Source organism: Kryptolebias marmoratus, linkage group LG24 (assembly GCF_001649575.2).
Source record: "Kryptolebias marmoratus isolate JLee-2015 linkage group LG24, ASM164957v2, whole genome shotgun sequence".
NCBI lineage: Eukaryota > Metazoa > Chordata > Actinopteri > Cyprinodontiformes > Rivulidae > Kryptolebias > Kryptolebias marmoratus.
The window spans coordinates 20,140,354-20,157,248 of NC_051453.1; the positions used below are offsets into that span (position 1 = coordinate 20,140,354).

A 16,895-nucleotide genomic window follows, 5' to 3' on the forward strand; every position below is an offset into this window, starting at 1 on the left:
CTGCCAGTCACACTGGTCACTCGGAACTTCTTCCCCGCCAGAAGATCCGAAGAGGCCGAACGTAGCCTCACACGTGCTATTTATAGACGCACGCCCAGGTGAGCTACGTGTCACGTGCGTGACTTTGTTTACATTAATTCTCGACCTGCGCAGAGCGCGAGGAGACATATCCACTTTGTTTACTGCCACTGGCAGTCATCCAGGAATTCACAGAACCATAGTTACAGAGTAACTTCCGTTTTCAACTGCTGTTTTATGCCCCCGGACCCCCGAAGCTACGCTTCTTTTCAATTTTTAAATGTTGGCAGTTATGAAGATGTCTTAAAGATACTGTTATGTTTGTTGTGGTCAAATCAGATATTCAGCACAGCTGAGTGAATATAAAACCTTTTTTTTTTCTGTAAGCATGAAGGTGTGTGACAGCCAGCCTCACCGGGAGCAGCACCACTTTGCTGCCCTGCCCCGCCGCCTCCTTCACCAGCCCCCGGGCTCTGCTCAGGTTGTCCGCCTTGACGCCGCCCACCTGCAGCTGGACCACGGCCAGACGGAACTCTGCACGACAGCGAGTTAGCTAACACTTCACCGAGCGTTAAACTGTGTCTGCAGTCTGCAGGTTTGCGGTTCAAAACAAGAAACACAGCGGACGATTAATACTTTGACACTTACTTGACATTATTTTGGCGACAGTGGTCATCCGTGCAGCGGTCCGTTCCGTTCAGTACTCCGGAACAAACAAAGCAGGGGGGGGGGGAATGTTTCCGGGCAGGGCGCTTGCTTTTCAAAATAAGAGTACTACAACCTTTAGTTGCGCTTCTTAAAACCGTCGCAACTTTGTGTTGTTGGTAACTGTCTTAAAGTAATAACAAAGGTCGTCTTTGAAAGCAAATGGAAAACTTTAACCTTTCTCTACATCCCTTCAACCATCTGCTGTAAAGTCTGGATCTTTTAAAGTGAAATTTAGAGATGGTTGTCTCGCGGCCAATCAGATTGCAGTGTTACTCAAACTCCCCTCATTGGTTATGATCAACATTAACAGAGTAATAAATATCTGCAACCTGATCCTCTAGATTTTCTGATGAATGTGTAAAGACGGACAGGTTTAACATAAGGTCCACAAACTTCTACAAGGTCTGCATAAAATTATAGTCTCTTCTCAGACGTCTCTCACCTGTAGTCAAGCAGGTAAAACAAAGTGTAAGCAATACTAATTAAATCAGGTCAACTGAATATTTACTGTATAGTCAAGTCCAAAGACTTAGTGATTACTGCCAATAAATAACATTTCCTCATATGAAAATAGAGGTTAATAGAGCAGTTTTGATTTATGGCTAATTTCCCATCTGGATACATTATTATTCACGTTCCTCTTGTGCACAAGGATGACAGGCGATCTTCTCTGAGGTCTTCATGGCTGTTTAGAAGAACTGAGGGTGAGTCCACATTGCAATAAATACACATATGTACATGTCACATGTAATGATACAACTTCAATAACTATGTCCACAACTGCAGTCCAATAATTTCCATTTATTAAAAACGGAAACATTTAGAAAATAATAGCAGTACAGTAAGGTGCATGTTACACTGTTTCACTTTCAAATAGTGGTTGACATCCTTTGCCAACGATGTTATAAAGAGTAACATAAAGACTTAACAGTCAAGGATGTTCCAGACAAGAAAATACTGAAAAATATCACAAATTTACAAACACTATGTATGGGCGACACAGGAATGCTATAAAGATTGGAGTGAAGAAAGACTAAATTTAGTCTTTATTTCAAGTTTTGGTTTTCTTAATTCCTTCTCAAGTGTGCCTTCTGTTTTGGTTAGGGTGATGAAACCCATGTCAAATTTAAAGACTGATTTATGCTCTGCAGACCAAACGTTCAACAACTGAAGTCACACAGGACACTTGGATGTCTTCCAACATGAATTAATCTAAGAGAGAAAAAAAAAAGGCATAAATAAGCAAGAGCGAAGAGAGGAAGTCTTAAAGACCAGAGGAGAAGCAGCAGTTTACTAAGATCTGTTGCCACTGCTGAAGCCAAAATATATCTCACAGGCATGAGGCCAAAGGCAACAGTGGCAACCAAACTGAAACTGCACAGTTTGGGCTGAAAATATCTGAAAACGAAACCATCCTTTAAACAAGTTAACTCGTCACTTTGTTCAGATTTGTGCTTCTGTGAGCAGTCCTCGTTACAACCGTTGTTTGTTTCTTAATGCAGGTCGCCAAGATGATGAAGCACATTTTCACCCAGTTATCCGAGGGACTCCGAAGAGGATGGAGACAAACGCTGAACTCCTCGGACCTCCTGGTGGGGTTCAAATTTAGATCAGAGGGTGTGCAGTCGATGGTTTCTGAGAGCTACATCAAACTGTTTGCGATGAAATCAATTCCTGACCATTTGTAATAGCTGGGAAAAATAAATATACACAAAAGCTACGTCTTAACGCAGAAAGAAGGGGCGCTTTAAACCCTGTCAACTGGTTTTCACAGCATATTTTAACAATCCGCGTATGCGTTTATAAAGACATTACAGAGGTCTGTGCTGATAAGAATTGTTTAAACAGTATTTTACATATTTATAAACACCATCAAATCATTTCTCTTTAAGGCTAACCGCTGGAAAAGAAAAGTTATCAGAAGAAGAAGAAAAAAAAGGGAGTCTGAAGTAGATAACCTGCCTCATGTGCTAGCACTGCCTTTTCTTTTTTAGGACGTGCATCTTTACGTCTGAGCTTACCTGACCCATGTTTGCTTCCTGACCGGAATTATAAACATTAAATCTACTCAACACATCAAGAAAAAGAAAAAAAAAATGCAATACTGTCCACAAAACAAGTTAGTCTGATTTAAGATGCTGAAGCTGAAAGATAAAGGTCAGTCATGTATGGGTTTAAAGATTTACCACTGGTCGGCCAGTATGCTACGTTAAGGCCAGAGGGAAATCAAAGCCAAACTGTACTGTAATGACATCCCATAATTTACAAGTAGTAAGGAAGAATTCGCTCTGCAACCAATACTTCTTAAATTAGTAAAATGTGATGGCTGGATGGCTGCGGAGCACCTAAGGTTTTGGACACATGCAGCCTGTCGCTCAGGTCTGCAGCTGGCCGTGTGACAGACATGCAGGGCGTCCCCAGTCAACACTGCACTGTCCACAGGGGCAGCAGGAGGAGGAGGAGGAGGAGGAGGAGACTCTTCTTACAGTTTGTGTCATGGGCGGTCATCACGATCTCCTGTGAAGACTGATCTCCGTTTACGAGCTCTCCAGAGCGTCTAGAACTTTCATGATCTGCTGCTTGATGACTTTCGTGGCGTCGCCTGCGTTGGGTATCAAATATCTTTAAGAAGAGGAAAAGACTGTGTTAGCTTAAAGGAAACAAAAAAAAACTATATTAAACTTGTCACAAGTGACTATGAAAAAAAACCTACGCAGAGTTATACTTGAACACATTTTTCAATAATGTCGTTTATTTCCCACAGTTCTAACAAATCAAATGCTGTTGCACTTCTTACAAGATGCTCACATGCTTGCATGTGACGGCAGCAGGTAATTATCTCATTCAGAATGAAGACCAGCATTAGAAAGATCAGAACATTGTTCATTTTGTACAGAAACTATGGCTGAACAATTAGGTCTTTTTGAAGTGTCATAGCAGCTGTAGTTGTTTTGTTAGATGAAAAGAGCTCCAAGGAGGGCTGACTTTTCACCTCTTAAGCAAAAATCCCGTTGTCATCTATGTGGAATATATATATATATTTTTTTGCAATTTTGTCTATCTGCTCCCATAAGTCATAGCACACTATTCTCTATCGAGCTACAGATTTTAATGAATTTTCTGTATGGGTTTTTGCAAAGTTGAAGGAGCAGCAGCAAATGAAAATTTGGGCAGGAAACAAAAGAATGACATCGAAAGTTGGATTGAGACTTAAATATTCATAAACAGACTATATGTTAAAAATGTTATGGTAAACAACTAAAACATAAAAGAAATAAAAAAAATATAATAATTTCCTATTTTGTCTGAGTTTGTATGTGAGCACCTCTCCACTGCAGATATCTCCACTCCAGCTGAGTTGTTGCTCCCAAACTTGAAGGTAATAAGTTCTGGATGCTTCTTTTTGGATGTGATCTTCACCACAGAGCTCAGAGCTTGTCTGGACTGGATGTAAGCAAATCCCTTCCTGGAGGCAATCTCCCTCAGGCAGTACATGTGAGTCGCTGTGATCAACAAGTGGCTGACAAGCACACACACACACACACACACACGAAAAAACAAACTATCAGAGTCAGACTTCAAGATTCGAGGAGTCATCAGTTCCTTCAGTCTTCAGGAAGTGGGATGAGCCACGTTTAAACGGAAGGAGATGTTTGAGTGTTGCGCAAAAGCAGAAGTTTTCAAACTAGTGTTCCTGAAGTCACACAAACAGGAAGTGGAGCGGCTCACCTGGGGAACATGTGACCCGTTTCTTTCACCTCATTGCATGGAATGTGATGTTTTACATCTGGTTTGTTCATCCAGGTTTGAATGTTCACAATCTCCTTCCTGTCATCATCCGACATGGATGAGCTGTCGATCTCATCTGGAGGGAGGGGGGGAAGGGGGGGTCACTTTCTTATTTATCTGGCTTCTCAAAATCCCATTTTCAAACTGTATTCGTACTTGACCAGCATTTACCTGTGTCATACTCTTCTTCATCCCCAATACTGAAGACGGGCTTCACTCCCCGGTAAGGTTTGCCGACTCGATCGCTGCTGCTCACGTGTCTGTTTACAGAAAGCAACAGGGCAGTTCACCAAATGAAGGTTGCGAGGATGTTTGTACCAGTGTTCGAATCAAATAAAACACGTAACGGTGAATTTGCACACAAAAAGCAACAACGTGACAGTGTAAAAATCATGAGCCCCTTCCTGCCACAAGTTATGCTGTTAAATATAAAAGAAAAGGTTAAATGAGACACTTTTAGGAAACACAAAGTAACATCAGTTCTTGTATGATATTCAGGGCTAGTTGTAAACTGGAGCATTGCGCATATTAGTAAAGCCCTGGCTATCATCTAAGAAAACAAGAAAATGGAAAGACAGACTGTTTAATGCTTCTCAAAAGCAAACAGAGGCGAAGATGAGGTTTGCCCTAAAAAGAAACGCTTTAGACGAGAGCCTCGGTTCAGGATGTAAAAATGAGTCAACGCCTTCTTAAACGCCGCAGCGGCTCCAAGTGTTAGCAAAAGCATGACAGAAACGTCAAACACAGCCTGCCCTCACAGGATGGAAACATGGAGCGGTATGTTATGAGTGAGCAGATTAGGCAGAGATGCTGCGACGAGGCATGAGGAGCCGTGTGGGCCTAAAGCCAGTGAGCATGCTCGTGAGACAACTCAACGTTTCAGAGCTCTTACCGATCAGGAACCACCTTCTCTGGCCAGGGCAGATTGAAAGTTATTCTAGTGTGGAATAAGGTACAAGGGACTTCATTTTATAGAGTTACAACAAAACTCCATCGTTTTTACACTCATCAGAAAGACAATAACTCAGCAGTAACAACCTTCTGCTATAAGACAGTTCAGTGTATACAAGAGGCTGCATCATGTGTTGTATTTAATCTGAATGAAAAAAAAAACAAAAAACTAAAAAGCTAATCACATTTCACCCGTACCACGACATTTTAATCATTCCCTTTAAGTTTTGTTTGTTCCTCCTGGGAGAAAAAAGTGTCTTGATTCTTTGTAAAGCAGAAGCAAAAGCTGAGCTTTTTTTTTTTTTTTTTAGGGGGGTGCGTTTTTAAAACAAAGAGGTATGAGCTGTGCAAGAAAACCCACAAATATAAATGATTTATCTGTCCAAAATATTCTGATTGGCACAAAAAACAACGTTTAGCTTGATGTACTCTGATATATAACGTTTAGTATGATCATCGATTATGTTTCACCAGCATAAAAAAATAACAAAATAATTAAAGTTCTTTGATAAAATATCAATTATCTATTAAAACTTTGTTCATAATAGTTTGTCTCAAACATCAAAATGTCTAATTAAGTACATTCGGATGCATTTAGTTTGGTTTATGTGTGATGGTGCAGACTAGAGGAGTACGTTTCCATGGGGCCAAGGTGTGGGTGTACAGCCAGGGGATGAGATTCAGCCTAAGTGTGTGTTGTAATGTAAGAGTCAACTTTAGAGGAGGATCTGGGTTCCTACCTGTCCACAGGAGTGGAGGTGTTCTCAATGAAGCTGATCATCTTCTCCTTCACGTTGACTGACTTGGATTTCAGAGCAAATGTCATTTTGTTGACTAGAGATTTGACACCTTTACCATCTCCAGGGCTGCTCAACTCTCCCTGTATTGTTGGTAAAACAAGAGTAGGAATACAAATCTGCAGCTGGACACCAATAAAAAACATAAAAACAACTCCAACAAAGAGTGTTTTTTTGAAATAAATTGGGTTTCTTTCTTTTAAACCTACATCAGCAGAGCTGAGGCTGCTGTGAGATCCAGATGTGCTGACGATCCAGTTGACATATGACGAGTCGAGGCCCTCAACGTTCATGTCCACCAGATGCTTCTGCAGAGCTGAAGTAATACAAATCTTTGTGAACTTTCATTTCTAACAAAATGAGCGCTTCAGCTTTGACCAAGAAGCCCAGATACAGTCATGGAAAAACAAAGTTCATCCTTCTTCAGTTCTAGGATTTAAGTCATCAGGACAAAATAAAAATAATCTGATTCCAACATGTCATTATTTATTCAACTAAAACAAAGTCAAAATGTAAAACCTGTGTGTCAAAAACAGCATCCACCCTTGCTGCTTCCACAAGGTTTAGATGTGCCTGACTACCGGTTTATCATCAGTGTGATGTTTTTGATTAAAGCAGGAGTTTTGTCAGGTGTGCGTTAACACGACGCCAAGGAGAACAAAAATCAGCAGTGACCTTAGAGACTTCATCACACTGTCCTCTGGCCAGATGAGACCAAAGTAGAGATGTTTACCCATAATGAACAGCACCGTGTTCGGAGAAAATCAAGCACAGCATATCAGCACAAACTTGTTAAACACGGCAGTGGAGGGCTGATGATTTGGGCTTGTTTTAAAGAGTTGCAGTGGTTCAGTTAAAGTCCAGACCTCAGCCTAATTGAAACACCGCAGCGGGGCCTTAAGAGAGCTGCACAGAAACAAATGTCTGCCATTCTTAAGGGGGAAGAGTGGGCCAAAAGTTCCTTCACAACCATGTGAGAAACTGTCCTACAGAAAACCACTACTGAAAGTCATCCCAGCTAAAGGAGGTCCAACAAGCTGCTGAATGATGGGTGGAAAAAGTTTTTCCATTTTGGCTTTATTTCTGTTGAAAAATCTGTTGTGTTTTTTGTTCACATGATGTTAGATTTGAATCCTTTCAGCACCTGGTAAAGACCAGATGGTTTTTATTACAGGCTGATATGTAAAAACCCTAAAATTGAAAGAGGGTGAACTTTCTTTTCTCCTGACTGTACGAATTTACAAACACATTTCAGCTCAACAACTATTAACAGCCACCGCCGTGCAAAATAACAGCTTCTCTGGATCAAGCAGCAAATTATTACCTAATCCAAGAAATCTAACATCTACTTGAAGTAATAGTAATGCAAACCAAAGAAATGTGGGAATGTGTGACACACTTACCCATAAAACCTCCTTTGGCAATGCTCACATATTCTTTGTTTTTCTGCAACAGAGTCTTTAATTAGCACATAATCTAAGTTTAGGTGAACAAACAGGAAAATAATAACATCTTTTCATTTTCTGTTCAACCCTTAACTATGTAAGAATTTTGTATTTTAAAAGTATATAACATTTACTTGCTTTAGCTTCTTTAATGCAGTAAATAGCAGTTTTTTATTTTTAAGTTTTAGTAGAACAATTTGGGATCTTTTATTTATTTATTTTTTATAGTACAGCACTACTTCTGCCTTCTTTCCACATGTCCCTTACCTGTAGAAAATGTGCCAGCACCATGTTCATGTACATGTCCTCCTCTTCCCTCCCGCTGCCCATGAAGCACAGGTGCTCCCCGCTGGCGATGGATCCCGACTCTAAAGACTGCTTCTGAGCCTCCAGGAGGGACTTCACAGAAAGAGCAAACTCAGAGGGGTTCTGGAGCATCTGTGGGACGAAAAGGAGGGAAACGGATGATATTCAGATGGTGCGCAAAGGTTTGAAGAAGTATTTCAGACTGGTGCTGTGTCCCACCAGGTCAGAGTCCAGGTGGAAGGCTGTGGACAGGTGTCCAGCGTTGTACTGCTCTGCAGGTCGACAATCCACCACAAAAAAACGCACCCCATCCTGAAATGCAAAGGTCCATCTTCAGCACACTCTGAACAGTAATGTGGCTTGTCCAATAAAAGTTGGTGATTTCCTGTGTGAAACCGGTTAAACTGACCTGCTGCAGCTGATTGGCCTGCAGGATTTCAGGGACGGACACAGGGAGGCAGAGAGCCTGACTCAGGTCCGTGTCCTCCTCTTTGAGAGCCACCAGGCTGCTTCCAAACATATTCTGATTCATCTAAAGACAAAGAAAAGAAGGAAACAGTCTTTAGTACAGCTGCCATCTGATCACAGGCCGATCTGTCCACAAAGCTTTACCTTTCTGAGAGACAGCGGGGTTTTGCTCTGATAATACTGAGCCAGCGCAAACAAATCTTCAATGTCTTCTGCTTCCAGGAGGGAAGGGGACGCTTCCAGCATTTCTGTGAGACAAATACACCAGTTTAAGCTCAGCTTTTAAACAGGATGTTTGAGGAAATCCACAAACAAGACATAAAACAAACTCACTGATGATGCTCTCTTTGCTGTCTGCTTCCTGTCCCAGGATGGTCTCTCTGAGGACAAATCAGACATTTAGAACATAAAGAGATACCATGTATTGTATAGTGTCCAACAACTATTACATACTTGGCATTGACGAGGATGATGAGCGTGAGAAAGAAGATGAGGAAAGGGTCGGCCTGCTGAAGGTAAGAGTCCCATAAAGCCTGGGTAACTTCAGGCCTGCAGTGGCTGGAGAACAGGCTGGCCAGCTACAAATAAACACAGTTCAAACAACGCCACAAACACACACAGAGGGCTAACAGCGAGGAGACGTTCTTGTCAAAGAAAATACAGACACACCCAGCTGATGGCGTACGAGTCCGGTGTGATCTTTTTGGTGTCCAAGAAGGAGCAGAGCTCCGGCTCGTGGTACTGCAGCAGCAGTCGGTAAAGGTGGAAGGGTCGGCCGTTCAGCACACATTCCCTGGAATAAACACCCGTCGCAGATATTAAAGCTCTCCGAATAAGAGGGGTTGGGAAACGTCCTCAGGGTCAACATGATTTACCTGGGGATGTATTTGTTCATGACAGCGTAGAAGCAGTTGTAGAGGTCGCTGCGGGGTAACCGAAGCCCCAGCAGGGGTTTGAGCAGATGTGGCCAGCTGAGCTCGGGGGTGAAGGTGATGTTGCGAGACTTGCAGTAGAAAGTGATGACCGACTCTACGTCAGACACCATTTCACTCATCTCTTCTTCTGAAACTCCCAGCTGATCTAAATGTGGAAACAAGCAGCGAGGCCTTAGGAACCCTTCTCCCCCATCAGCCTCATGCAAACTTCAAATTTTCAGCTTATTTGAACCCTGAAGAACAATGTCAGCGCCTTGGTTTTTATCCTTAGTGAAGCTGTTCTATTTTTGTCCTCACCAGATCAGACTGATATGAGAGTTAAAAACTTAAAAACAAAGCCATTTTTTTCTGTAAACTCTTGACAAAATTCAGATTTCCATCAGCCACGTTTCTCCAGGTTAGTTGAACCTGATTATGTTCTGGTGCAGCATTCAGATATTCTAAACGAAACACTCGTCATACGCTGTCAACCAGCCATATTCATCTGTGCTTTTTTCCTTTGTCAGGTTGTTTCTTAAACACGTTTGGTATATTGTATTTGTCAATTCTGCTCAACAAAAGTGACTAATTAAATATCGTCATATTGTTTTTACACATTTCATTTATTTGAAATAGAAGAAAAGTCAGAACTCGTGCAAGAAACAAATGTTTTTACACACCGATCAGCTGTTGACTGCGGTTGTGAATGAGCGTCTGTTCTGGTAAATCAAGGACACCGTCCCAGGGAGACAGGCTGTCTCCTTTTCCAGAGACATTCAGAGCAATCTGCCAACACACACAAACACACACATATTCACTGCTAAAAATGGAGCTCCTGAATGACAAAGGGACACTCAACATGCAGAAAAAAAGGAAACTGGTCAGAGATCAGATTTCAAATCTGTGTATAAATAGTTATAAATAAATTTATGATGATCTTCTTTTTACCATTCAGAGGAAAACTCTATTAATTTTGTGATACGCAAAACAAAAACACTTTACCTGACGTACAAAGAAAACATTTATTATTACCAGCAGCCCATTATAATTTCTATTAACATTAAAAGTCAGTACTTACTGAGAATCCATCACTGATAAAAAGATAGATTTTTGTCTGATTAGGCTTCATGGACAGGCTCTTCAGAGAACAGAATTATGTTTGTTCCAGCTGCTGCCTGTTATTTGTAAATGAAACAATAATCCAACACTATTCCTAATTATTTACAGACAAATGCTGGAATAAAACCCAATTCAACTTCCTACAAACCTGTTTTCTTTCCTACTGTACATTTATAAATTCATTTCACGCAATAAAACCTGTCTTAATCTTAAAGTAAGTAAGAACGGTAGAATTAAGGTACATAAAGTAAAGCTGTCCTAACATAGTATATAATAAAGGAATAGTTCAGATCATTTGAAGTGGGGGGAAAGGTTATGAACAAATATGTCCTCAGATCAGAGTGACAAGATCAAAGATGATCTCTCACTGGACTACAATTCTTTGGTTAATGGCATTCATGAGGGAGACTCCAGAGAGCCCAGCAACATTTGTGGTGGTTCTCAATTTCCTGGTGAGTAGCAGAGCCATGCAGTTCTGTTGCTTGAGTTTTGAACCTTATTGAAGAACTTGTGTGACAACTTTGCTCTCAAAATAGTCATTAGTTGTCTCGATCCCACCTGAACTGTGAAATGTGACGTCCCCAACCAGTCTAAGAGCACTGGAGCTGTACTTTGCCACGTGTATCGCAGGTTGCTTGGTTGCAAACACTCAAACTTCAGTCAGATTGCAACGAAAAATCTGCACAATTCCTGCAATCTTAACTTGCCAAATAATTTCTAACAGTGAGATACCACCTGAACGGCTAATCCGAGCGGGGCCAAGACCAAAGAGGATTGCTGCTGTCTTAACAAGTAGTTTAAATTTGTCCTCTGTGGAGGACATGTGTAAACCTGATTATCTCCCACCCACTGCATACTACTGAGTTAACTCCTTTTTGTTATATACATAGGACATTTAGGGCTTTTAATGATACCAAATGTGAAGGGATGGGCTAATTACCTTACAAAAAGTGGGGAATTTAAAAAGAAAAAAAGTGATTGGACAATGTTTTTTTTTAAAAAACAATGCAAACCTAAAGAAAATTTCATACGAAGCCGTTTATACAAAAGCTGCTGTTTTGTAAACCTTCACACCACACCCAATTTTACATTACACAGTTATTGTGGAGAAACATTAATATTCCTGCCTGCATTGAAAGTGCTAATGCCGCTTAACTAGCCATTAGCTCGTCAATCTGATCAAAATTAAACTAAGGCCTTGTCCACACGTAGCTGGTGTAAAACCACTGCCCTCCAAGCGCTCCTTCTACTTTGCAGTGCAACGTATTGTAGCAGATGATGTTGTAAAAACAAACATGCAAAAAGCGTCTGAACCAAGGTAAAAATCACCACTTCTCTGACAGTAGACATTGTCCCTTTACCTGCCTGGTCAAACAATAACAAGTGTTGCATACGTGACGTCAGCACCGCATTACTTGTCGCAGACTATAATGTGCGGTTACCAACGTCAACACGCAAACACAAAAAAGGAGAATTCGTAAATCTTCACTTTGGCCGGAGTTATCATTATCAATTGTTTTTAGTGCTATTAAACGGAGGTTACGTGTGGATTAGGCCTAATTCTCCAAACTGAGGTCACTCAAAAAGCGATCTATAGCAGGTAAGATATTACTGCTCATAACCTTCCCAGAACCCCACTTCAAACGATCTGAACTACCCCTTTAATAATATATTTAACAGCTTTACAAAAGTCTTTGAGCATGCCTTAGTTTTCAAAAAAGTATTTTTTTACAAAAAAAAATCCAAATTATATCAACGTTTAATTAAATTGTCAGGTTGGTTTTACATCCCATAAAAAAAAAATCTTTAACTGCGTACCAGCCACATGTCAGCATTCACTGAAATATTAACATCTTCAAAATATGATAGGAATGTAGTTTTACATCACACTGTGGCCTTAGCTGGAGGCGTGTTGGTGAGTTAGTAGACATGATGTCATTTGAGCATGAAATGCTGGTCTTTCCAGTCTGTATCCAGAGAGTCAGTGTCAGGTGTAGATGGACTGAATGGGCTGATCACAACAGGTTTCTAAGGCCCTTTCTATGTTGGCTATTATCAAATATTCAAGGCGAAACGATCACAGAGACCAAGGGGTTTCCCACATCAAAGTTGGTCCTTCAGTGTGTGAAACAAATATGAGGCAGCCGAATCTTCACTTTGGTACTTTGTAGGATGCCTGCTTTATTGACTCTCTGACTTCTTGTCTATACCTTTTGATTTCAATGACACTTAAACAGGACCTGCCTTACCTTCCACATCTTGGCTCGGTGCTGAGCCGAATGCTCCTGGACCTGGACGATGCTCTTCTCCATCTCCATGTCCGAGCCTCCGGAGTCCAGAGCCTCAGCTAGATCCTGGTTCCTGAAGACGACCACATCCCACCATCACAACAGGAAGACGTTTCTCGCAAAGCGTTAGCGCAAGTCCTTCACTAACTTTTACTTTTTTTTTTTTTTTTTTTACATGATCCAGTACTGAATACTCTCATTTTTATACCACAAACAGAGAGGAAAAAGCAGTCTGGTAATAACGAGTGAGTCGGTCTTGTGGTAATACTACAAAAACAAACTGATTACCACTTCGGCACTAACGTCACACCTAGGTGATCCAACTGCCTTCATACAGCACTAAATACAGGCCATCTTCAAAGATGTTCTGGTCTCCTTTTCTTCGTACATTTGCCAATCTGAACACCATCTGTCCTGAGTCTCGATGTAGGACTGAACTGGCTTGACCCCACACAGGCAGCAGAGTTATTACCAGGACGACTAGGTGTCATCAGCAGACAGCTGATTAAATATAATTAAAACGGACAATCCTTGGGAATATTCTGCAACAACTTTTTTTTTTGTTTGGCTTGTATTGTTTTTATCGGCTAAAAGCTTTAATGAACTGTCTGTGGGAATCTTCCATTAAAATGTCCCTTTTGTTGAGATTTCACGAATCAGAGTGGATTTTTAGGAAGTTTCTCTTCAGTTTGAGGTTTGTTCTGATCGCTTTAGAGCTGACTGGACCCAACGCGCTGTCAATCACAGCACAACAGCCTGAGCAGCGTTCAGTAAATCTAATAATAATACAGTTTGAATGTCTGAATCTATCATTTTTACAGAAACTTTCAGCCGACCTCTGACAGCTCACAGAGTCCTGACCGCAAAAATGGTTTTCAGGGTACCCAGTCAACCTCCAGGAGTGAACGCCCTCAGTCAGGGCTGACCGCTTGCAGTCGAATCACCCAAGATCAGGGGTGGGCAACCCTGGTCCTGGAGGGCCACTGTCCTGCATGTTTTCCTTGTTTCTCTGCTCCAACACACCTGACTTGAATCTATGGGTGATTAACAGGCTTCTGCAGAACATGAAGAGGTGATTTAACCACTGAATCAGGTGTGTTGGAGCAGAGAAACAAGGAAAACATGCAGGATAGTGGCCCTTGAGGACCAGGATTGCCCACCCCTGCCCAAGATGGACGTTAACAACCATTTCCTCCTCTCTCTGGTGAACTGTTCAAACCTTGAGGGGCTAAGTTTGTCTTCAAATCGAAGCAAAAGCAAACTAAACGCAGACAGAACACAAAACTATTACATTATAAGGTTGAGTTTGAAAGCGAGGGGCCAATTCCTGTCAGTAAATAAAACAAGAAAAGACATTCCTTCACAGCTGGGTGTGATTGTTGTAACTTCACAGATCAATTCATTTTAATTATATGCCACCAAGTGACAATAAATACATAAAATCAATCCAAATCTGTGCACTTCATTCCAATTACAACCTCAGCCACTACACTCAAGCTCACATTTGAATCCAACCCAGATATAACACGATTTAAAACAACCATTTTCAATAAGTTGTGTCTATAAAAGCCCATCCTGACACCTTTACAATGTTAAAAATAGTTTGTCTTTACCTCAGCTTACAGTGAAACATTCAACCCCAGTTAGATTTATTTATAAAGAAGATAGTCTTAGTGTGCCACAGAAAATCCCCAAAGCTCTTAGGAGTCCAAAAAACTTGCTGAAATGACCGTGAAGTTATCATAATGTCGTGTATTTTGCGACGAATGGTAGCGGCTCGAGTGACATGTCGGATTGAAGGAAACTCAGCTAATTAGTGGTGGTCATCGACCACTAAACGCGTCAAAGAGAAATAAAAAAGTGTCATACTATATTAACCCCCAACATACGCTTGAGAAACACACTTGGGATACCGTCTCAGGTCTGAGTTGGTTCTCTGGTCCCAGAGGCTGGTTGTTATATTAGCTGCCCGAACCGAACCGCTGCCTGTCCGCCGCCAGCCGAGCAGTGACGGACTCTGTATTTAGTTACTCTACGGTTAAATTGTACAAATTAAACCTACACGGACCCCTGACAGCCCAAAGGACACCTCTAAAGGCCTTAGTCCGACAATAAATGGTCTCACCAGCTGCCCTGAAGAGCTTCCTCCACCGTATCCGCCATTGTTATGTTGACAGACACGTCACGTTCCGTCGACACGGCCTATAAAGCTGTATGGCAGGCCGTTGTGCCATATAATCAAACCACATCTTTTAGACACTTCCGGGTCAAAATTAAGTTCTTACTAGTCAGAAGTGAAATCATATGTGTTAAACAGCCTTCTCATTAGTAAAAGCTTTTTGTCAAAGGTTTTCACACCTGTGTTTGCGAGAGAAAAAACTAAGTATAAAATACGTCTAAATCCTTAAGAAGTTGAAGAGGTCGCTTTAACATTTAAAGTCACTCACTGGAAGAGTATATAGTCAATTAATACATTGACCATAAAAACAATAATCCTGAACTATATCAAAGGTGCAGTTTAAAAGCGTTTAGTTTAGTAGTTTTCCAGATATACTATGTAGTTCTGACACGTGGGTCTGCACTCAATGTAAACAAAGCACTTGTTGAAAACATCCGAAGCTCGAGAGACCTACATTAGGCTGGCCGTGGTCCGTGTAGCAAATACGGCAGACTCAGACAAGCTTAGAGTAGAGGAGAAGACGTTTCAGTGAAAAGATAAGAGGGAACCTGCTGCTAAACGCAAAACAAAACAGAAAGAACAAGTCAGAGAACTGTCTGAATAAACATCGAGGGATCAAGCTGGATGGTGGAGCTTTGTAAAGACAGCTCGGTGTTCAAACACGTCACTTTTTAAAAAAAAAAAACTTCTCTTGGCTGGATCAGTAAGTTTTCATTTTGAACCTTTCTTATAACCTGCATACTGTACTCATCTAATCAGAGCATAATTAGGTACCGGTACACCAAAACCGTCTGACTTCTCCACAGATGTCGCCATCCTTGACTGATTTTCAGTCATTCGGTTGTTTTCATAGGTTAACAAACGCACATAGTAATTGGCATCTGGTCACAAATTTTGCTTACACTTTTTCTTTAATTTGAGGAAACATTACCCGCCAATATGAGAAAATAAATGTGTGGATTGTGTCTTCAACTTAATGAATTGTTTTTGCCCGGTCTTTGTGACTTTGCAAAGAGTACTTTTAATGACCAGAGTGGATATTTCCTCCCTCAAATCATTTTCTACCTTATTTTAGATATCAAGGAGAGTATGTAAAAAACAAAAACAAGAACCCAAAGAAGACAAACTCACTATAGATATTGACAATGTTGTTGTAAGTCATATTTTTTATTTCAGCTGTTTTCTGTTAAAATCACATACCATTACGTTACGTCTCTGTAATATCCTTTTAGACACTGCTTGTGGTCCTTATTGCCACCATCTAAAAATGGCTTTTTACAGTTATAAATAGTACATAACCCTAACACAATATTATTAAAATAGTTTTTTGATCTTTAGGACTATAGTAGAGAAAGCTGGAACAGTTTATCGTGTGAAAAGTTAAACTTAAGATCAATGAAATCTATATCCACAATGTTTGTTCCAGATAAGACGAATCTACCTGTGGATATATTTACCGCAAGTCAAAAATGTAATGCCCACGTCACTTGTCCTTGAAAATTTTTTTTGCGAGATCTGAAATTCTGATTGTGGGTTAGATTAATTGCATTCTGGATGGACAAAATTTTGCTACGTGAATACTTACTTTAATTGTCCTATTATATGATAAAATGACTTGCCTTACAATGCTGTTGCACATATCTGTTATCTTTAGTTCCTCAATTTGGTGATTACAACTAATCAAAGTTACTATTGAGAAAAAAACAAAACAAAACAAAAAACACTTAACTTTGATTTGGAGGGTTTTGTGTTTTAAATCTTAAAACATCCAGTTTAGATTAGCAGGCCTTTCCCATAGCAGATGTTTGTGGTGTGCTGTGAAGAAGATCATTTTTATTAAAGGTTCTGCTAGGAACAAGACGCCATCCACAAAGTTCCCTTCAGGGCCCAAAGTTTTCAGCTTTTAGCATTAA

The 16,895-nt window shown here is 40.7% G+C and overlaps 2 protein-coding genes across 4 annotated transcripts in view; both read right to left on the reverse strand.

Annotated features, from left to right (window-relative positions):
- The window catches only part of nit2 (nitrilase family, member 2), a 21,785-nt gene extending 19,029 nt beyond the window's left edge, over positions 1 to 2,756 (reverse strand). Inside the window, exons 1-3 of the mRNA XM_017423408.3 lie at positions 2,748 to 2,756; positions 667 to 770; positions 434 to 552 (exon numbers count right to left, since the gene is read on the reverse strand). Coding sequence (XP_017278897.1) covers positions 434 to 552; positions 667 to 770; positions 2,748 to 2,756 — 232 coding nt within the window. The remainder of the gene's footprint in view (positions 1 to 433; positions 553 to 666; positions 771 to 2,747) is intronic.
- On the reverse strand, positions 1,508 to 15,036 carry tbc1d23 (TBC1 domain family, member 23). 3 transcript variants are annotated; one of them, XM_017423568.3, is made up of 19 exons: positions 14,929 to 15,036; positions 12,765 to 12,876; positions 10,077 to 10,182; positions 9,358 to 9,562; positions 9,152 to 9,275; positions 8,936 to 9,060; positions 8,816 to 8,862; positions 8,627 to 8,730; positions 8,424 to 8,546; positions 8,234 to 8,326; positions 7,976 to 8,146; positions 7,667 to 7,709; positions 6,473 to 6,579; positions 6,207 to 6,346; positions 5,408 to 5,452; positions 4,687 to 4,775; positions 4,456 to 4,591; positions 4,052 to 4,246; positions 1,508 to 3,348 (listed from the first exon to the last, which is right to left on the reverse strand). In XM_017423568.3, exons 1-19 carry the CDS (start codon positions 14,964 to 14,966, stop codon positions 3,264 to 3,266), a joined length of 2,088 nt encoding a protein of 695 aa, XP_017279057.1. In that variant the 5' UTR covers positions 14,967 to 15,036; the 3' UTR covers positions 1,508 to 3,263. The 3 variants fall into 3 exon arrangements, with proteins under 3 accessions (XP_017279057.1, XP_024863278.1, XP_017279058.1); XM_025007510.2 differs by lacking the exon at positions 14,929 to 15,036 and adding an exon at positions 14,708 to 14,862; XM_017423569.3 differs by lacking the exon at positions 5,408 to 5,452.
- Positions 15,037 to 16,895: the final 1,859 nt, after the last annotated feature.